At 38.0% G+C, this 22,201-nt stretch overlaps 3 protein-coding genes across 3 annotated transcripts in view; 2 read left to right on the top strand and 1 right to left on the bottom strand.

The window, feature by feature from the left end:
• The first annotated feature begins 3,685 nt into the window (after positions 1–3,685).
• LOC102254470 (olfactory receptor 51H1) lies at positions 3,686–4,642 on the top strand. Its single transcript, XM_005863059.1, has one exon. The coding sequence runs from the start codon at positions 3,686–3,688 to the stop codon at positions 4,640–4,642; it is 957 nt and encodes a 318-aa protein (XP_005863121.1).
• Positions 4,643–10,245: 5,603 nt separating this feature from the next.
• LOC102254170 (olfactory receptor 51H1) lies at positions 10,246–11,196 on the bottom strand. Its single transcript, XM_005863058.1, has one exon. It carries the CDS (start codon positions 11,194–11,196, stop codon positions 10,246–10,248), a length of 951 nt encoding a protein of 316 aa, XP_005863120.1.
• A 7,533-nt stretch (positions 11,197–18,729) lies between these two features.
• The window catches only part of LOC102253865 (olfactory receptor 51T1), a 12,000-nt gene continuing 8,528 nt past the window's right edge, over positions 18,730–22,201 (top strand). Inside the window, exon 1 of the mRNA XM_014537049.1 lies at positions 18,730–19,023. Within this exon, the coding sequence (XP_014392535.1) occupies positions 18,730–19,023 (294 nt within the window). The remainder of the gene's footprint in view (positions 19,024–22,201) is intronic.

The following is a 22,201-nucleotide window of genomic DNA, read 5'->3' as shown; positions in this document are numbered from 1 at the left end:
ATTAGTTTTGCTGTGTTTTGAGACAAATAAAGGCAATTATTATTTATTTTAGGGAATGGAAAGAGTGAAGTGGCTAAAATGGCCCTGAGAGACTGTGATTGAGCACTAATCTGCCTCTGGAACTCCCCCCTCCACCCCCGCTTTTTCTATAGCCTCCTCAATACTATCTCGTTTCCTAGACATGAGAATCTAGGAGGTAATTTGACAGCCCTGGAGAGACTCCTGCTCAACCTTGGAGCCACAGGGAATAACCTTGCTCATAGATCTGTGAAACTCTCCATGGAATGGTTTGGGGAGGGGTTTTGCAGCAGCTCAGAAAATAAAATTCCTCATGTGGAAGGTGGCAATGGTTTTGCCAAGAGAACTGCTGATTTTTAAAGAATCCTCTCCCAGCTGAAGATACTCTTAGCAACCAAGTAAGTTTTAGGGCAAAATCAAAGGATAAAGTTGGTCTATCAAAATAATATTGTCAGATATCATCACTGAAATTTCTAATTGTTCCTCAACCATTTCTTTCCCCTTCCCCTATCTCTTATTTCTCCTTTGTTCTCCACCCAAAGCACTCCATGTTCTTGTATTCTTGCTCATTCATGCGTGCTTTAAGGGAAAGATGTGAAGACAACTTCTATAACCTCATGATGAATAGGTCACTTTTTTAGAAGAGATGATATCTGTTTTTCTCCAGTGAATGCATTGCTTTAGAAATTAGGGAACTGCCATACACTTGAACTAACTAATGTAGGAAGAAGGTAAGTGTTACCTATAGAATACTGCATATTGGTTAGACATTGGACTTGAAAAATTCCTTTCATGTAGAATGATTGCAGTTTGAGAATTTCCTGTTGAGAAGCTAAACTACCTCTACTATCAGGTGAGGAGTGGTTATTACAATTAATCTCTAGATCAGGAGGGTTTTTTCTTCCTGTTTCCTTGGGTCCTCCCTGTCTATCATATATTCTGGCCTAATGAAGCACTAATCAGAAAATTTTATTTTAAGACCAGTTCCTTATTCTATTGGCCACAAATACCCTAGAATGCCTAGAAACCTGGAGGTTTCCATAGTACTGATAGCAAATGGAACTCTGTTTGCTGCTATTCACACCATAAAATTGGGAAATTTTATTGTTCATTTGCTCTTTCAATCTAGGATCTATAATGATTTCATGTATCTTGTGGTAGCCAATAGATACAGATAGAAAACACTTACACAGTGTATTTTTTCATAAATGTGGCAGTATGGATGGCAAAGGGTCAGGTCTAGATGAAACTTTTAAAGGAAGAACTTGGGATCTAAGAACCTAATCTTCAGGGGACAAACTTGAACTCTAAGGCACAGTGATTGTTCAAAATGGCATGCTACACTCTGTTTGGGAGTCAGTATAGAGGCCCTAGAGGGGATATGGAAGACATGTTCATGTTGTCGGAATCAGAACAAAATCTAAAGAACTGTATTAGGGAGTAAGAAATTTGTGAGGAATGGAGTTTTGACTTGGTCTTCTCTTACTGAACCCCTCAAGCCTTGTTACACTTAATTGCAATTTTTCTCAACAAGGCTCTGTTTCACATACACCCCTCCCCAACTTCTCATCTGTTTTGATACTAAGGAGGTGTTTGACTTCAGGAAAGTTATTTTCTTTACCTAGGCTTCAATTTCTTTATTAGTAAAATGTGAAATGGATCAACTTTCACTTTGGCTATTTGTTGGATTTCTGGTTTTCTCTAATTATTCTTCCCTTCCCTTCCCTCTCCTCATTCTATTTTCTCCTTCCCTCTTTCATTTGTTTACCTCTTAAACTTTTCTCTCATTTTAGTTCTTTCCTATAATTATTTGAAAAACTTAAATATTTTTTTCTCACAAACCATCAAAATACACAAAAACGAAGACAACAATTTAGTGGAAGGACAGAAAATGTATGCTGATAATCTAATAGTCCATATATTTATACTACTGTCTTTCATAACAGCAATGGAAAAACATGCATATTTTATAGGAAAGGGGAAAACATGCTAAAATTAAAAAATGGCTGAGGCTGAGAAGATCTGAATCAGAAATCTTTTAAAGAAAATCTGATTTCAAAAATAGTTTTAATATGTTTTTTTGATGCATCATGATCAGGGGCATCCAGAAGTATATGCATCCCTGGGGTTGAGAAAACTCAATATTTGTAGAGCAGAAGGTAGATTATTAAAGAATTACAAGAGTCACAAAGTTAAATACTATTCTTGTTGATAGAAGAGAATCTATTGATTTTTACTTCTACTAAGTGCAAATAATTCTGACTAAAAAATCCAACAGAAAAACAAAACAAAAGATAAAAAGAGAAACAAAATCAAACCCATTATTATACTAAGAACATATGAAGGAAACTTTTTATTCCAAGTAATCATAATTAAAAGTACATATTTTTTCCCCAAGGTTTTTGCATTTCTAATCCTCACATGGTCCCTGTAGGGTATTAGTATTGTCCACGTATTACATGTGTAAAGTTATCCTGAGGATCAGGGGGTACTGGGATCTGATTTTTAAATGTATGGGTCTACATGTCTCTTAGTCACTTTGGTTCCAATCAATTGTTGAGGAAACTGATGAGTGTCTGAAGGTTGAGAGCTTCTCAAAGTGAGTCTACTCTGTCTCTGACTGGCATTCATGTTTAAAGTTGAATGACCCCATCAAGCAGCCTTTTGGAATAAATATAATTACTGATTCTGACAACACGAGCATTCTTCCAGATCCCTACTAAGGCCTCTATACTGATAAGAATCAGAGTGTAACATGCTATTCTGAATGATTGGTCACTGTGTTTTAGCAATAGGATTGTCAAATAATCCTGGTTAAAAAAAATAAAAAGGCTTCAGGTAAGCTCTGGGAGTCTCACTTTTCTTGGAAAACTAAAGCTACTTTATTCTTTAAAAAATATTTTTATTGATTTCAGAAAAGGAAGGGAGAGGGAGAGAGAGACAGAAACATTAATGATGAGAGAGAATCATTGTTTGGATGCCTTCTGCATGCCCCACACTGAGGATCATGCCCTCATGTGCCCTGAGTGGGAATCGAACTGTGACCTCTTGGTTCATAGGTCAACGCTCAACCACTGAGTCATGCTGGCTGGGCTAAAGTTACTTTAAAAAGAGAATTGCTTTCCTAAGTATAATTTGCTCCCTCTTCTCCTAAAATTTCACTAGATTAAAGATGACAAAAACACTTTATTTGCTTTAATTAGAAATGGCTGTATGAGGTTCCTGGGATGAGAATGATTTTGAGGCCACATTCAGGCTCAGGGTAAATGAAAGAAGGTTATGCTAAAATAGAAGCATAGACATGTGCACTAAGCATTTCTAACCATGTCCTACATACAAGATTCATTTCCTTCATGAGAGTTCTGGGCATTTCCTTCATGAGTGTGATGAGTGGGAATGGAATTCTTTAGAGGAGCAAGTAATTCATATTTTATATTGATTTTATCTTAGTTATTGTGTACTCAGTTTTCTCAACAGGATATACTTTGGAGTAGTAATTTTAGGGATTTAGTTCTCTCTTAAACTCTCCCTGCCCCATGTAAAAATAAAATGGTTCTACTCGCAGGGAAGTCAGATTCTAATATCTTGTTAATTCCCATGGCTATATTTTCAGGAATCCATCCATCAAGATCAAGCTCCCTTCTCATGCCTATGTCACATTGGCTTCATGGCAAATAATAACTTCTCCCACTTTCAACACCTTTATTTTGTCTTAACTGGAATTCCAGGGTTTGAACAAAAGTACTACTGGATGGCTTTCCCACTGGGTGCTATATATGTCATTGCCCTCTTTGGCAATGGTGTCATCATCTCTACCATCAAGTCTGAATTATCCCTGCATATCCCCATGTACTATTTTCTGTGTATGCTGGCATTGGCAGACATGGGACTTGCCCTTTGTACTTTGCCCTCTATGCTAGGCATATTCTGGTTTAACTACAAGTTTATCGCCTTTGATGCCTGCCTTGTTCAGATGTACTTCATCCACACCTTCTCAGCCATTGAGTCTGGTGTGCTGGTGGCCATGGCCTTTGATCGGGTCGTGGCAATCTGGAACCCCCTGAGGTACAGCACCATCCTAACCAATGGCGTGGTCCGCAAAACAGGGGCAGTCATCTTGACGAGGGCAGTCTGTGTGGTCTTCCCTGTGCCTTTTCTTATCAAGCGACTCCCCTTCTACCGCTCCAACATCCTGTCCCACTCCTTCTGCCTCCACCAAGATGTCATGCGCCTTGCCTGTGCCAGCACCCGTGTCAACAGTCTCTATGGCCTCATTGCTGTCATCTTCACCAAGGGCTCTGACTCCCTCTCTATCCTCCTCTCCTATGTGTTCATACTCCAAACAGTAATGACCATTGCCTCAGGGGAAGGCCGGTTGAAAGCACTCAACACCTGTGTTTCACACATCTGTGCTGTACTCATCTTCTACGTGCCACTTATTGGGGTGTCTGTCATTCATCGTTTTGGAAAGCACCTTTCACCAGTAACTCATGCCCTCATGGCTAATGCCTACCTTCTTGTACCCCCTGTGCTGAACCCCATAGTCTATACTGTGAAGACCAAGGAAATACGAAGGAAGATCACCCAAATATTTGTTAAAACCAAGATTACTTCAGAGAGTTAAGGTCTGCCGATTTGAGAAAGAATCTATTCTTTGAAAACTCAATTATGACTATGACAAATAAAGGTTTACATTTTTTTTTTTACACTTCAGTGTGATTTGAATTGGGCCAAAGGAGATTTCCCTGATCTCAGAGCATACTTTCTTATTCTTGTGCCAATCTGTCTTTTGCTCAGTATAGAGAGTAGAATCTATAGGACCTGTCCAATGTTCTGCTCTTTAGCCCTGCATTTATGAGTTGACACATAACAGCTGAAGACAAAGAATATTATTAATTTCATTTTGCAATAACACTTTGAACAGAAAGAGGCCATTAGTTTTATGCTTTTAACATTAAAGCTCATTAAATTGATTTAATTTAACATTCTAAATCAAGAGTTACAAATGGCTTTCATTAGCTCAATGGGAAAGAAACAAACTATTCTCATTAAATAATAAGAGAACACCTGGTGATGATACATTATTAAATTAGATATGAATCAGAAAAATGATCAAATTTTAAAATTAAGAATATAAATGTATACAATTGAGCAAGGGCCGTGTTGCATAATTTGGGATCAGAAGAGTAAGGGTGAGTTTAGCTCTTCTGTGTGTGAAACTGGGTATTAGTTCTCTTACTTTCTCTTTACTGCAATTTTTAATTTTGAAAGTGGAACTATCCCTTGGTTTCCAGTGTTGTTACAAAATTAAATTCAATCATATAAATACAATTATTTGTAAAGTTTGCAGTGTTGTGCACCTACAAGAAGTGTTCAAAAATATCAAATGTAAGAGTCTAAGTCTCTAAGAGAACATATATTTATAGATTGGCCACTAGGTAAAAGACAGTGTCAGAGTCTTTACATGTTATCTCATTTATTAACTATAGCATCCTTATAAGGGAGAGTGTTATGTGCTCTTTTCAGATGAAGATATCAAAGCACAAAGTAATATATTTGTTGGCCTAGGTTCATGTAGGCAGATTTCTTGGAGAATGATGGACACCATGTATATTGTGGGTGATAGATAAAGTGGGATAGGCAGAGTACAGGAGACACTCATAATAGAGATTTAAAAATCATTATGGATATTGATTGAAGGCAGACTACCTATATAAAGTAGAAGGAACAAAGGCACATGTGTACACTGAGCTATTTGTATCTCTTTACACGGTCCAAGTGACTTTTTCTAAAAATATTTACTGTTTTGCTGTTAAAATTTAAGACAAAAGATTCTTTGTGACTTGAGTGGTGAATGTAATTATCTATTACTCAAATCAGTAGCTACTTTAGAAATTTTCTAAGGCAGACTCTAGCCTAGTTAAGATTAATTCAGTAAGACTATGCATACAAGAAGTGAGAATTTCCATTTAAATACTGAAAAGAACTTATATACTTATATGCATAGCCCATGGACACATGCAATAGGATAGTGAAGACCTGGAGGGGTGAGTAGGGGTTGAAAAGAGGGGTTTAAAGGGGGGGTGGGTGGGAGATATCTGTAATAGTAACAGTAATAAAAATATATTAAAAAATAAATACTGCTTTTGGGTTCAAAAGGCCCTACTGACTTAATCTTAGATAGGTTCATAAAAATTATCTTTATTAAAAAAACATAAGCACATTGCAGACATGCAACAAAATCATAAAGTATAAAACATCATTTACATATTCTGGACGTTGTGGGGAGAGTTGAGCTTTACCACTCCTGGAGGCACAATCACAGTCCTGAGTCTGGAGCAGGGAACAGAACCCAGGTCTACTCTTGTTGTTAAGAGGTTAGGTCTCAATCTGTTCTTTCAACATGGGGAAAGGTCCTTAGAAGCAGTGTAAAGTGACCAACATCCTCAGGAGATGAAGAAGTCTCTTTGACAACTGAAAGTCCTGGGTGTTTTCACCCATATGTGATACTTGAAATTTAAGCTATGCCAAAATTTTCTAAATCACACTCTACCTTTTAGAGACAGGTAGAAATACCCTTCATAGCCATTATCTTTGGTGTCTTAAGTACATAAAGGCTGACCTCAGAAACAAGTGTACTGGTAAAGGAGTAGGTAGGTTTCTCTATGTCCCTTTCTGTCCCTTTTCTTCTTTAAAGATGAAGATGATGATAGCCACAGCAGCAGCTGTACTAGCAGTAGTAATATCTGCAATACCATCTACTAAATAACTACAATAACTGGTGTTTTAGACATGGTCTTATTACTCCCAGAATTAACTGTAGGGGTGAATACAGAGTGGGACAAAAGTAGGTTTACAGCTGTGAGTATGTGAAACAGAATTTATTCTTGTATTATTTTTTATTAATCATTTTATTATTTTTCATATGAACAACTGTAGACCTACTTTTGCCCCACCATGTATATTGAGGGCAAGGGCTTAGGTGTCATACGCCTTTGGGTTTAAGTTCTGGCTGTGCCACTTATTATCTGTGTAATCTAGGCAATATATCTAATTTATTTAATACTAATTGTTCTAATCTATAAAACCTGGATTGGACTATTATTTATTTTATAAAGTTTTGGAGATTAAAGGAATTAATGCATGCATGGCTTAGCCCAGGGCCTGGAAGTAATAAGCATTGAATAAATCATAGTTGGTATTATTATTATTATTATTATTATTATTAATTGAAAAATACACACTGAGGCACAGAATATATATGTAGCTTGGTTAAGTTCACATAGTAAGTAAGTGGGCACAATCACAATTTTAAAAAATTGTTTTTATTAATTTTTAGAGACAGAGGAAGGGAGAGGGAGAGAGAAACATCAATGGGGGAGTGAAACGTCATATGCCTTGACTGGGAATTGAGCCAGCAATCTTTTGGTGCAGGGGACAAAGCCCAACCAACTGAGTCACACCCACCAGAGCATACACAGCCACAATTTGAAAATACATCATTACTCCAGCTTTGAGATTAATAAGCAAGGGACTTTAAATATTTGTAATTCATTCAAATAAATCAAGTTGAAGGAGGATTGAGGGGGAAATATTTAATTTGTTAATTAGAAGGAGGTCTGAGCCATGGAAAACACAGCTTTCATATAGCAATGGAAACAAAAGTCAGATTACAGGATCTAGAGAAGGTATTGCAAAGTGATGATGTGGAGTATATGTTCAGATTGCCTATAAATAATATTTTTTTTACTTTGCTACCCTATGGTTCCATGAGAGAATGAGAGGATGATGACATTAAAGGGCATTTTCAGCTAATTGTCTCTGTTATCACAGTTTGTGAATATTGGAAATATGGTTGGCCTTTATGTTTAGCCCAGTGATAGTTTTCAAATTTTTGGTTATGCATCTGTACAAGGAAATAAAAAGGACACTCCCTAATATATGTATATTCTACTAGAGGCCCAGTGCACGAAATTCATGCATGGGGCAGGTTTCCCTCAGCCTGGCCTGCACCCTCTCCAATCTGGGACCCCTCAAGGGATGTCTGACTGCCGGTTTAGGCCTGATCCCACTGGCAGTCAGACATCCCTCTCACAATCCAGGACCGCTGGCTCCTAACCACTTGCCTGCCTGCCTGATTGCCCCTAACTGCTTCTGCCTGCCAGCCTGATCGCCCCCTAACTGCTCCCCTGCCAGCCTGATTGACACCTAACTACTCCCCTGCCAGCCTGATCGCCTCCAACTGCCCTCCCCTGCCAGCCTGGTCACCCCCAACTATCCTCCTCTGCTGGCCCGATTGCCCCCAACTGCCCTCCCCTGCTGTGACCCACCTCTTCCACCGGGACCCACCTCCTCCATGCCATGTGGAGACATGGAACCCCCAGGCCTCACTGCACGGAGTTGCTGCTGGGCCTGCCTCTGCTTTGCGCACAGCCATCGTGTGGCAGCCATCTTGTGGTGGCCATCTTGTGACGATGTCATGCGCGAGGACCACCTAGACTTTTATTAGTTTAGATTTTATTCATTGAAAAGTGTATACAGACACTCCTATACTACTATCTTAATGTATATGGTAACAAGTTAAGAAAAATATTTTTAAGGATGGGATAAAATTAAATACAAATAAAATTTCCATTATTTTCTTTTTGTAGGCAAATTGATGATAATGTGTTCTGTTTGAGATTCATATTTTCCATTTAGATAGCATCAATATTAAGGCCTTGACTGATATTTGCATTCTGCACACACCAACAATTTTCAGTAATTTCCATGGAAAATGTAAACTCTACATTAGTCTTGCAAATTTATTCTTAATCTGCCTCTCTGTCTAGTTTCATTTTAGCAAGATGAACCTCTTACTTAAAGATTCAGCAATATTGATTACCAGCTTATTTCATTAATCTGCATCTTAAAATACAGGTTCCTTCTGTCTCTCTAGAATTTGTTTGCAAGCCTAGGAAACCTTGATACATGAGTCGAGTTTCAATTCACAGGCTTTACAATCAACAGATCTAAATTTGAATCTAGTTCTGTTTCTAATCTAGTTAGAAACTATGTGTCTTAGAATAAGTTATTTAACTGCTCTAAATCTCATTTCCCCCATGTGTCGAATGTTGATAACACTTATTCTCAAAGATTGTTGGGAGATAATATATAAAGGCAACTAGCATTATTAGTTATTATTAACAAATTAAATGTGATTTTGTCATGTAATACCTACATGACTTGTAATTGTATACATATTTCCTTGAAAGAAAATGCCAGGGTTGAGCAGAAAATTGGTGGGTCTAGAATAATGACTGAAATTCCAATGGTGTTAAGTGTATATTTATTGAATGAGTAAATAACCCCCCTACCAACTTGATTGTGTAATGATTAATAAAATACTCAAAGCAGGTATTAGCATCAATACAAAGTACATTGCATTTGACATACTCATCCCCACACTGTGTGCACTGCTTTCTTAAAGTTTTTCCCAGTGCTGAAAATTTTCATTTGTCCTCATATGAAGCCCAGCAGTAATTTTACTTGGTAATGTTTTGCTGGATTCTCTAGTACACAGCGAAATAGATTTTACTAATGCTGAGAACATCCTGTAAGGTCAGAACACCTATCATTCTATTAAACATATGGCAGAAAACTAGAACTATTATAAATCTGTAAAGAAGTAATATCCCTTAGAAGAAGAGGTATAAATGAAGTAACCACAAGTGTGTCTGTTTCAATTTTATTATAGGCACTTTTTATCCAATCAACATTAAAGCATAAAAACAAATCTACTTAATTCTGTAATAGTTTTCTTTGCTCTATTTTAAGAAAAAATACTATCTCAGAAATCTAGCTTTCAGCAGTGCTATAGGGCTTCTATATTTCTTTTGATGTAATTATTATTTAATTGATAATTAAAGACACATTACTTAACATTATATGAATAAACATAAGCATTATCTGACTAAACAGGTGATAATTTATGTCATCATTGATGCTCATCTTCAGGTTCAAAGAAGAAATATTATGATGTTGATTAAATTAGATTTTGCATGTGATTTAGCAAAATACAGTATATACATTCCAAAATTGAGCGTATACAGACAAAAAATGACTTGTGTTGTATCTTTACCCACAAGCCTTGCCCACCCTTTCATTTTACCAGCTGTGTATAATTTGACTGCATTGTAATTGCTGAAAATGCTACGTATTCTGCATCTTCCATTTGATTCCATTACTCTAGGTCCTGTTCCTTCTTCTCTGGAACATGTGGATGATTCGACTTCGTATCTGCTTGGTCTTCACACTATAGACAATAGGGTTTAGTACAGGGGGCAGTAACAGATAGATATTGGCCATGAGCATGTGCACTACTGGGGATAAATGCTTCCCAAACCTGTGGGTCATGGTGACACCAATGAAGGGAATATAGAAGAGGAGCACGGCACAGATGTGAGAGAAGCAGGTGTTGAGGGCTTTGAGCCTTTCAGTTTTGGAAGCAATGCCCAGCACAGTCTTCAGGATGAACATGTAAGAAAATAGAATGATGAGGGCATCCATCCCCAATGTGAAGATGACTACGATGAGTCCATATAGGCTGTTGATGCGGGTGCTGGCACAGGCTAGCCGCATTATATCTTGGTGGAGACAGTATGAATGAGATAAGATATTAGAACGGCAAAAGGGTAGCCGCTTTATAAGAAAGGGCACAGGGAAGACAACACAGACTGCCCGGGTGAGGACAGCTATTCCAATCTTGCCAATGATGCTGTAAGTAAGGATGGACGCATAGTGTAATGGGTTGCGGATGGCCACAAATCTATCGAAGGCCATGGATACTAATACTCCTGATTCTACCAATCCAAATGAATGGATAAAGAACATCTGTGTGATGCATGCATCAAAGGGAATCTCATGGGAATTAAACCAGAAGATGCTGAGCATGGAAGGCAAGGTGGACATGGAGAGACTAACATCAGTCAGAGCCAAGATGGAGAGAAAATAGTACATAGGCTCATGGAGACTCTGATCTACCTTGATGACAGCTAGGATGGTACCATTTCCCAGGAAAGTTAGTGTGTAGAGAAATCCCAGGGGAAAGGCCATCCATGGATTTTTATCTGGTATCCCTGGGATACCTGTCAAAATAAAACTATGGTGATTGATAAATGATGCATTAGAGTTCATCATGGTGTTCTCACCACCGGGTGAGGCTGGACTCTTCCACTTTGCTCACAGTTCCTAAATTGGAAACAGTTTCATAAAAGAGGGACAGGTAAGTGGCTTTATGAATATACAAGTGGAACAGCAGAGGGGAGAATGAAGCTAAAAACAGCATCTAAAATGTTTTTGTATCACTGTCTTCTTGCCTCATAGATAATCACATGGGATGACTTCCTTCCCTTGAATTTAATTTGTTCATTCAAAAAATGGAAATAAAACTAATCCTCTAACATTTAGACAGTAAAACATCTGGATATCTCCTCTTTTAACAGCTCTTAAGGTTTGGCAAAAAAGAAGTAGCAACACCCAAGGACTTAATACCATAGAGAATTTTGCTAAATAATAAAAAAAACCCCACTATGCTTACATTACCACACACACACAGTTACACACATTCCATTGCCTTCACATATCCATGTCCACATGAATCTATGTGCCTGTTTGAATATGCATGTGTATACTTATGTATATTCACATACAAGCACATATGTGTGCATATATTCTTCCACATGACTAGGTATTTATTTCACTGTATTTATAATGGCCTCCATTTGTAAATAGACACATTAGTGGATAAATTAGTGGATAAACCTATTCAAAGTAATATTTAATATTCACAAATCTTAACAATTCTTAATTTTTTATTACCTCATTTTAAAGTAGCAAAGAACAGAAAATAAAGGTTATTGACCCACAAACAACCATACATGAGATATGGGAGTAATCACTTATAGGATTTAATTTTTTTATATTTAAAACATACTTTTATTGATTTCAGAGAAGGGAGAGGGAGAGAGAGAGAAACATCAATGATGAGAGAGAATCATTTATGGGCTGCCCCCTGCATGCCCTTTACTGGGCATATACCCTTAACTGGAATCAAACTCAGGACCCTTCAGTCCTCAGGCTGATACTCTATCCGCTAAGCCAAACCAGGTAGGGCAGGATTTTTATTTTGAGAGTCTCCTAACTCACCATAAACAGGGCCATTCTTGAAGCCCCTTTTGTCATCAAACAACATTCAAACTTGTCTTCAAAACATATGAAATAATTATCTCCATTTTATATAGCCAATAAATAGTATAGCCCACTCCTCCCAGGCTAACTAACTGATCATCCTCTTTCCAATAATTCTTCATTCTAGAGTCAGAATAAACTTTTAAAAATTACAATATGATTTACTCAACACAAACAAAAGCTCCTTTAAGGACTTCTATTATACTTACTGGTAGAATAGAGTCACAAATCCTTATCTTAGCCATCAAGAGTCATCCTTATCTGCCTCTCGAGCACCAACGCACACCCTTTCTCTCCGTCTTGGTCTCTTCAATTCAGCCACATTTGTGGTGTTTAAGTTCCTGGATCTCATTAAATTCTTCCTGCCACAGGATTCCCACATATGTGCTTCCCTGTTCCTTAGGCCTTTCTCCACCTTCTGCACAGTTCCTCTTTGCCTAATCAAAGCCTAGCTGTCCTTCCCAAGTAAGCCTTTTCCAAATGCCCACTGCCCTTTAAGACTCCGTAGTATACTGTTTTCACATTCTGGGATTTTTTTCCTTTTAAGTGAATACAGTCAATTAAACATTGCATAAGTATTTGTTTAATGTCTATCTCTCCTACTAGAAGTTAAACTCCCTAAAAGAAAGGAATATTTATCAGCTCATCACCTAATAGATCATATGCTAAACATATAGTAACTTTTCTATATTTGTTAAATAAAGGAATGAAGCAATGAATAAATTAATATGGATGACTGAATGGCATTCTTCTTTCCAGAAGTCTTAAAAACCCTCACACTCCCCCCTCATCTTCTCCATGTGGGTTGACAATTATTAATCAAGAGAAAAATCTGCTTTTCTAGGAGGGTCCAGACAAAAATATTAAATGAGGAGTCCACTTACAAAGGTTGTGATGTGTGTTGCAAACAGAATCCAGGCCTCTTTCCCAATAAATCACAATGCTAAGATCTAAACAAGGCACGCTGTAGTGGTCATCTACCCTGTGGCTGGAATTTGAAGAGGGGCTTTTGAGTACTCTGCATGGTAAGTGAGAGCTCTTCCCTGCTGATTCCTCGTCTCAAGCAATTCTGATGGCTTTCACTAGGGAAGAGTCAACTAGCTCATCCTTACTGATAACTTTTCTTGGAAAGACTTAAAAAATCTTTGATATTCTTTGAATAAGCCCCAGGATCTGCTGAACCACTGTTGTTCTATGGAGATTGTTGATTTTTGTTTTTCTTTTCACTTTTTTTAATGATTCTTTTTAAAAAAAATATATCCTTATTGATTTCAGAGAGGAAGGGAGAGGGAAAGAGAGATAGAAACATCAATGATGAGAGAGAATCATTGATTGGCTGCCTCCGTATGTCCCCCACTGAGGATCAAGCCCGCAACCCAGGTATGTGCCCTTGACTGGAATCAAACCTGGGACCCTTTAGTCTGCAGGCTGACATTCTATCCACTGAGCCAAACCAGCTAGGGCTTTCTTTTCACTTTTACAGCCTTTGACTCTGTTTATCCAAATGTGTTTTACCCCATCTTCTCTCCCCCCCCCACCATTCATTTTTCTATTCTTTATCTTCCTTTTCCATTTTCCCTAAATTTTCAGCCCCCCTCTTTTCTCTAGTTCCCAATTTAATTCTCATTTACTCTTCCATCCAATTTTTATTTCATTCTTCTCTATTCACTAGATCTTCCCCCACAGTATATGTCTTTTTTTTCTTAAGTGCAACTTCTATATTTTACTTTTTTTCTCTTTTCTTTGCTTTCTGCTACCCATGACACTCTATAGACTTCTCATCTGTCCTTATAATTTCTCTCATTAGAATTCCTATGAGGATTTAATAAAATTATGTTCGTAAATAATCCTACACAGAGCCTGCTATGTGGAGGGCATAAAAAATGATTTTAAGATTAATATATTACCTGTATTAACCTCTGGTCTCCAGTTCAGAATTAATTTGGCTTCTCTCCTTCTTTGAGACTAGCAAAGAGAGTACTTATAAGATTGCTCAAACCTCTGGTGGCGACTGGAGCCATCATGATTCTATAACAATTTCACAACTGCTCTGGAGAAATCCCTTGAGGTGTGTTATGTATTGCCACATGGGCTACTCCACCTGGATTTTCCTGAGAACTCCAAGCCCTTCCTCCATCTGTTAAATTATTTTTGATTCTGCAAACACATGTCAAAAGAATTTTTTTTTCCATTTGGATTTTGTTTGCATCTTACCAGCCAAGTTCGAAAATGAAAGAAGGGTCTATTTCTCTCATTCTTGCGTATACACACACATGCATATGTTTATGTCTTCCTTGTGTTAAATGACTAAATAAGTTCTAGGATTCCAGCCCAGCATCCGTCCAGGTCTTCTGACTCCAAAGTCAGTCTTAGTCTCAGTGGTGACATAATGTGATTTACTCTGAAATAGGGCTGGGGACTACTGTTGTTGTCGGATGGAGAGATGGATTGCCTGAACTCTCCATCAGGAACACAAGACAAAATTTTTAAAATGTGTTGGACTTGTTAGTAATGATTATTTTTCATCAATGAGGGAGTTCCTAAAATTACAGAAATAGCTGGTTATTCCATCAGTGCCTTTCTGTGGTTAGTCCTTAATTGTTTACAGACCCTTTCCACCAGCTCTTCATGCCCTTTTGGTCTCACTTATTTTCTTTCATAGGCATAGTCACATTATAAAAGGCACCATAGAGAATTATGGCAGGAGTTTACCTATTTATTTTTAATTTCTAAACCCATTTATTTCCCAGTGAGTGTTACAATCTATAGGAGACCACCTATATCATACACATTATGAACAGTTGGTGACACGGCACCAGAGTTAAGTTAGGGTTTTTCAAAATGCTGACACGCCGAGCTCAAAAGGTTCGCCATCACTGACCTATACCATACACATTATGAACAGTTGCTTTATAAGTATTTCTGTATATTTTTAAATAATACGGTATGACTATGTTTAGACAATACCATGTGTTGTAAAGAATGTGGAGTGTCGCCCTGACCGGTTTGGCTCAGTGGATAGAGCGTCGGCCTGTGGACTGAAGGGTCCCAGGTTCGATTCCGGTCAAGGGCATGTACTTTGATTGCAGGCACATCCCCAGTAGGGAGTGTGCAGGAAGCAGCTGAATCGGTGTTTCTCTCTCATCGATGTTTCTAACTCTCTATCCCTCTCCTTCTCCCTTCCTCTCTGTAAAAAAATCAATAAAATATATTTTAAAAAGAAAAGAACGTGGAGTGTAGAATGTTTCAGCCAGAATAGTAAACAATTTGACATTTTCCTCAAAATTAGACAAATACCTATCATACTACCCAGTAATTCTTCTCCCATATATCTGTCTAAAAATGTCCACACAAAGACTACATGCTAATGTTTGTGTCGGCATTATTCATAATAGTCAAATGCTGTAAATAATCCAATGTATGTCAACTAGTAAATGGATAAATAAGTGTTTTGTTTATATAATGACATACTCAGCAAGAAAAAGAAATAGACTATAAATACATAAATATTATGGTAAATGAGAGAAACCAAACACAAAGGTAATTTATTGTACAATCCCATTTATATGAAATTTATAATAAATACAAACTATAAAAAGAGCATAATCATGGTTTCCTGGAGCTGGAGACAGGCCCATGGCTGACCTCAAATTACCATCTGGGAATATTTTTATGGGATGGAAGTTTTGTGGGGATTTTTTGTTTGTTTCTTTTTTGTAGGTGAGGTAGTTTTATTTATTATCATTATTATTTTATTTTTAAAATATATATATTTTATTGATTTCAGAGAGGAATGGAGAAGGAGAGAGAAAGAAAAAAAATAGTGCTTTAAGTGGGGCTTATTGGTCTTTTTTTCTTGATCTCAGAGGACCTAATTTTTCCTACTGTAAACCAGTGATGGCAACCTTCCAAATACAGAACAACCTCAGTCCTACATGAATGGTACCTCACTAGCTTTATGAAAAAAATACAGCTTAAAGCACTTTTATTGCAATAATAAAACTCGAAACTCATATGTAGTACAGGGGAGGTGGGTGAGGGGTGGGAAGCAATAATTTCTCTCACCAAATCACTACACAGGACAGCACAGGAGTGAGAGGAGGGAAGGAAAAGCCAGGAAACTTCGAGCTCAGCAGGGGGAGGTGAGCATCAAAAAAACAGGAGATGCTGAAGCTGTGATGAGTAGCATCATTTTCTTAAGACAACACTCAAGGATTTGTCATGATGGCTGGCTTTCATTTGGGTTTTAAGTGTCTACAAACAGCACCTTCAATTTAAACTTTTCTATTAAAGTTCTTAAAATTTAGGGAGTGGATCCTGGATAGCTATGGCATTATAAAAGATGTGTAGGGGCGGGGGGCAGGTCACGAAGAAGGCTTCAGAGGTCCCTGCTGGCTTGGGTACAGATACCTGTAGTGTCTAACATTGCAGTGAAAACTATTGGCTTTTAAAAGGCAGAGGGTTTAAGGGGAGAGTGGGATGGGGCTGTGGAGGTGAGGACTCTCCCTGTCCCACTTCAGTTTTGGGTAGGGCTCTTAATTCATCCCAAAGACATCTTTCAACTTGGAGATTATTATTTTAATTTTAATTTTATTGAGTTGAAGAATGAACCATAGAGGTTATTAGGTAACTTGTCTAAGTTTGAAGAACCATGATTCAAACCCAGATAGTCTCTCCCTGGATAGATCTCATCTGACTGAACCAGCTATTAGTTCAGTGAATACTAGAGGGCATTCTGCTCCATCAGGAGTAGCAGATAAATGGATCTCAGAATTCCTTTCCAGATGTACCTTAGGACAGAGAAGTTTAATTGCAATGGAGAATGAAGAACACACTGTAGAAAAACAAAAACAAAACAGGGTCTGAGTAAATGAGACTGAATGAAAGACTTGGAGTATTTATGAAAAAGGTGCTAAAGCAAGTCTTCTCTTGCTCCTCTGGCTATTTTTTTCTACTTATACAATAACAAATTACCACATATATTTATTATTTTACAATTCTGTAGGTCAGAAGTCCAACATGCCTCCTACTGGGCTAAAATCAAGATGTCAGCAAGTCTGCATCTTCTTCTGAAGATTCTGGGGAAAATCCTGTTCCCTTGCCTTTTCCAACTTCTAGAGCCAACCCACATTTCTTGGCTTCCAGTCCCCTTCCCTTAACTTCACAACTAACAAACCATGTGAGTCTTTCTTAGGCTGCTATCTCTCTGGTTGTCTGAAGCTGGGAAAATTGCCACAATCAGCATGGCTAGGGCTCAGGATCTGAAGAAGGGGCCGACGCACATATGAAAACACTAGACTAGAAATATGAATTATTAAGAGGTGGGGGCCAGGTGGTAACCTCTCTCTAGGAAAGGCACACTGAAACCTGGCCTTACTTGTGTTTATTCAATTTTAGATACACATCTTACCCTCAGTAAAGCACAGCAAACAGGTCGCAGACAGACAGTCTCAAAGGTCAGTAAAGATCATTAAAGATTTACTTTGAGGCTATCAGGTCAGGAAATTGCTTCGAGCCATCGCTATCTCAACATGGAACAATTGGTTCATAGCTTAACCCTGCTAAAGCTCAAGGTTCATCAGCCTTCTGAATTCCTTGATGCACTCTCATGATAGTATTGACAATGGATGGCTTCCCGCAGAAAATGTCTTCACTTTTAAAGACTCATATGATGAGATTTGACCTACCTGGATAATCCAGAATAAATTCCCCATCTCAAGATCTTGAACTTTAATCACATCTGAAAAATCCCTTTTGCCAGTGCAAGCTAGCATATTCATGCTTCAATGATTAGAATGTGAACATCCTTACAGACCATTATTCTGCTTCTCAGGGTGTGTCCTTCTAAAGTTCTTTGGGAGCCAAAGTAACTTCTCCCTCCACTATCTGCTGCATGCTCAGGTCTTTTTAGTACCCATATACTCCTAGGAATGCAGAAGGTCAGAGTTTTAAAGTTCTTAAAGAATATTTTTCTCCTCTGTCTGTCCTACATAATTGAGTCCCAGAGAGGATCATGTCTAAATTCCAACAATTTAAGATCACAATCAAGATACACACATATGCTACACACCTGCATATCTGTGTTTATGAGCATCCATATGTCATGTTTGTGCTTGCTAATATTTCCTGTATAATTATTGGCATCCGTATTCATTACCCATATAAATGTACAATGTCAAATTTTTCCTTAGCAAAGAGGCAAGACAGCTAACTCCTTGATGTTTCCAGATGGATTATATCCATATTGAATGAGGTGTTAATTGAAGGTTGTTGTTTTTTCTCCTAGGTATTTTAATATATGATGTTCAGTAATAGAAATATTAGAAACATTGCTTCAGTGATAGAAATAGTGCTTCATGGGGCAGGGCCATTTGTTTTTATATCAGACTGTGGACACAAGTGTGTTCAAATAATATTTAAGTTATCCTCTCTTATGACTACCATCTTAATACTACTGCCACTGATTCTAACTTCTATTGCACTATGTTGTCACTCAACCAAACTACTGATAACCACCAGTGCTTCACCTTGACTGGGATTCCAGGAATGCCAGAGAAGGACTTCTGGATGGCCTTGCCCCTCTGTCCTCTTTATAATACCACAGTCCTGGGTAATGTCATCATCCTTGCTGTCATCAAAGTTGAACACAGTCTTCATGAGCCCATGTATTATTTTCTGGCTATGTTAGCCGCCATGGATCTCTGCCTTTCACTTGATGCCTGCATCACTCAGATGTTCTTTATCCACAGCTTTGAGGAAGTGGAATTAGGTGTTCTGGTAGCCCCATGGCCTTTGATCATTTTGTGGCTATTCACTTCCCTTTGCACTATGCTACTATTCTCACTTATGCAGTCATCAGCAACATTGGGGCAGCAGTCCTGCTACGGAGTGTCGTGGCAGTGCTCCCTGTGCCTTTCCTCATCAAAAGGCTACCTTTGCCATTCCAGGGTCCTATATCATGCATACTGCCTTCATCAGAATGCCATGAGGGCTTGCCTGTGCTGACACCCATGTCAATAGCTTCTATGGTCTGCTGGCTGTGATCTTCATCATTGTAAATAAATGACATGGAGTGGAAATAAATGACATAGAGACTAAAAAATCATAGAAAAGAGCAATGAAACCAAGAGCTGGTTCTTTGAAAAGAAAAACAAAATTGATAAACCTTTAACTACTAAACTCATCAAGAAAAAAAAGAGAGAAGACCAAAATAAATAAAATCAGAAATGAAAAAAGTAACAAGTGACATCTCAGAAATACAAAGGATTGTAAGAAAATAATATGAACAACTATATGCCAAGAAATTGGACAACCTGGGTGAAATGGATACAATTCTAGAAACATGCAGTCTTTCATAACTATCAAACACTAGTTTAATTCTGCTTAGAAGGGGAGGTGGGCTACAGACATGACTCAGTTAATAGGATGGCTTCTTAGGAGAGGTACCTGTATAAGAGGAGGGACTTGGCAATGGCCAGGAGGAACAATGACACCTGAAAGGAAAAGTACATATTAGAGCAAAAATAATTTGAGGGATGGCTCTTCTTGCACACTCTTGTTCCCTCTCTGACATTCAGGGAGCCTCCTTGGCTTAGAATCTGTAGCTTAAGGCAGGGTGAAGAGGAATGGTTATAGTTACCTGATGCAGGCAGGCAGTTTTTGAAGTACACATTACTGTCAGCCTCCAGGGCCAGGAGGGCTCTGATGTATGAGGTTTGTTTGGGCCCCCGAGCAGGGTATGAACCTGTGTCAGGAAGATATGTCTGAGCTGTTGTAGAGGAACATGCTCATAAGGGTTCGGTAACTCTTTGCTCCAACTCACTCATGAATGAAAATAGCTCTCTGTTGCCTGGTGACTCTACTGAGCTGCCTATAAAGCTCACACCCATGGGAGACAGTTTAGTTCCTGTTCTGTGATGGGAATGAAGAGAAGTTGGTGGTGTTTCCTACTGATGTGAGCAGGTAAAAAGAATGCATAAATGGAAAGCTTTGGGAGGAGAGGGGCTAAAGAATGAGGAATGCTAGAAGGAGGGAAGGGTGATAAGTGATTAAACGATGGAAGATGGGATAAAGAAAAGGGATGCAATGGAGCCTGGATGAAATTGAGATAGGGTTATGGAAGACATAAGGGAAATAAAGGAAGAAAGAGGAAAAGAAATAGGACCCAGAACTCTGTCTGAGGTCAATATTATTCAGCAACCAGTCAAACTATTAATTGAAGGTTTCTATTATTCCATATCCTACTTTAGTAGCTTGCATTGAGAGGAAAAACAACAAGTATGCCCAAACTTTCAAGGGACTCACACTTCAGGCAGATAAAGGAGATGACACTTGCATATAAAAATTACTAATATCAGCCATGCCTCATTATTGAGAGTCAAATAAAAGATACAAGCAGGAAGCAGTGCAAAGACTTAGAAGCAGAGGGTAAGTTTCAGGTTAGCATGACCAGATTCCAGGGCAGGTACCAGATTTTGGAAAAAATAAACAGAAGATGGGGACTTATAAATGAAGAGGGTGGGTCGATATCATTATTGATGCCAGAAAGTAGGGATGTTGACCTTTGGATCACTTAGTTATTGAGGTGGGTGGATTCTATCCTCATTTAATCTAGCCTTCTGTATATTAATTGGAAGATATTACCATCTGCCTTGCCACTCAGAGGGAGAACTGAAGATAGAAAGCTCTAGCCTATTCTTCTGGTTAGTGGGCAATGCAGAGAAAACCTTGATGAACTGAGGCACAAATTTTGTCCTACAACTGGTCCCAGAGGGTCTGAGCTGACTGGGTATGGAGGAAAGGCCCTCTGTTCCTTCTCCTGTCCACATATCTGCATTCCATACAAAGCAAGTTCTCTACCAGCAAAATGAACCATTGTCTCCTCTCCTCTTAACCCTCACATCATCCAGGGTCATCGTCTTGTCCTTTATGAGCTATAATTCAAAGAGCAGAAGATAATGATTATCTACTTTATCTCTTAATTACTCTTCTATTCCAAAACTCCTTTCTGCATACACCAGTACATAGAGACCCACAATACAAACATATGCAAACATTCAAATATTCTCTTAAACACACATGGACTGACTCCACAAATATTCTTTTAAAAATAAGGTATGAGGACACTTTTCTTCCTTTTACTTATTTTTTCATTCCTTCTCTAAATCATATAGATAAATAATAAAATACAAGCAAGTCTTGTATTTTAAAATAAGGAAATCATACTGTCCAACTGTTTAGCTTCTCCCATAAGCCTGGCTTCTCTAATGTTCTATGGTTTAATAAAAAATAAGGAACTTTGGAGTTAGTAAATCTGGTCTTAATTTTGAATCTATATCTAGCTCTTTTACCTTTGAAATACTATTTTATCTAGTGAGATCCTTTCTTTAAATAGGATAAATATATCTATATAATACCCCCCTTAGATTATATAAAATTGTATATAAGGTGGCTATCAAATGTTGACATATACAAAGGATTTTAATTATTTTCTTTTTCTTTTAATCTACCTCCCCTTTTTCTCCCAACCAATGAGAGGAAAATTGCTCTTCTATGTTCCCTGGTGTCTGGGGAAATGTTTTCCCTGAGGCTCATCCTTCCTGCAAAACTTCCAGGTTCAATCTATAGTTTTCTCATCTAATCTTTATCCATCTCTGTTCAATTATCATTTATCCATCCATTAATACTTCTACTATAAATTATATTATTCGAGTTTTTATCATGTACCAATAACTGTGCTTGTCTCTGGAGAAAATATAAAAATTAGCACATATGTTTTATGTTCCCAGAAAGCAAGCATTTTAGAGGAAGAAAGAAATGTGATCAGGCAATTAGATTTTAGTGGTATAAACAGCATACATAAAGTACCTTTGGAGAAGAGTGAATAGATTGAGTGATTTTACATTGCAGAGAGATTCCTGAATTGTAGTCACAGAGAAGGAGATAGATTCACTAA

The sequence above is a fragment of the Myotis brandtii genome, unplaced genomic scaffold (genome assembly GCF_000412655.1).
Source record: "Myotis brandtii unplaced genomic scaffold, ASM41265v1 scaffold1704, whole genome shotgun sequence".
Lineage (NCBI taxonomy): Eukaryota > Metazoa > Chordata > Mammalia > Chiroptera > Vespertilionidae > Myotis > Myotis brandtii.
The sequence above is the reverse complement of the archived record's forward strand: the minus strand, read 5'-3'. Positions and strand labels throughout refer to the sequence as shown.

Coding starts and splice junctions, on each gene's coding strand:
- LOC102254470 (XM_005863059.1), top strand. CDS start 3,686: ATGGCAAATAATAACTTCTCCCACTTTCAACACCTTTATTTTGTCTTA.
- LOC102254170 (XM_005863058.1), bottom strand. CDS start 11,196: ATGATGAACTCTAATGCATCATTTATCAATCACCATAGTTTTATTTTG.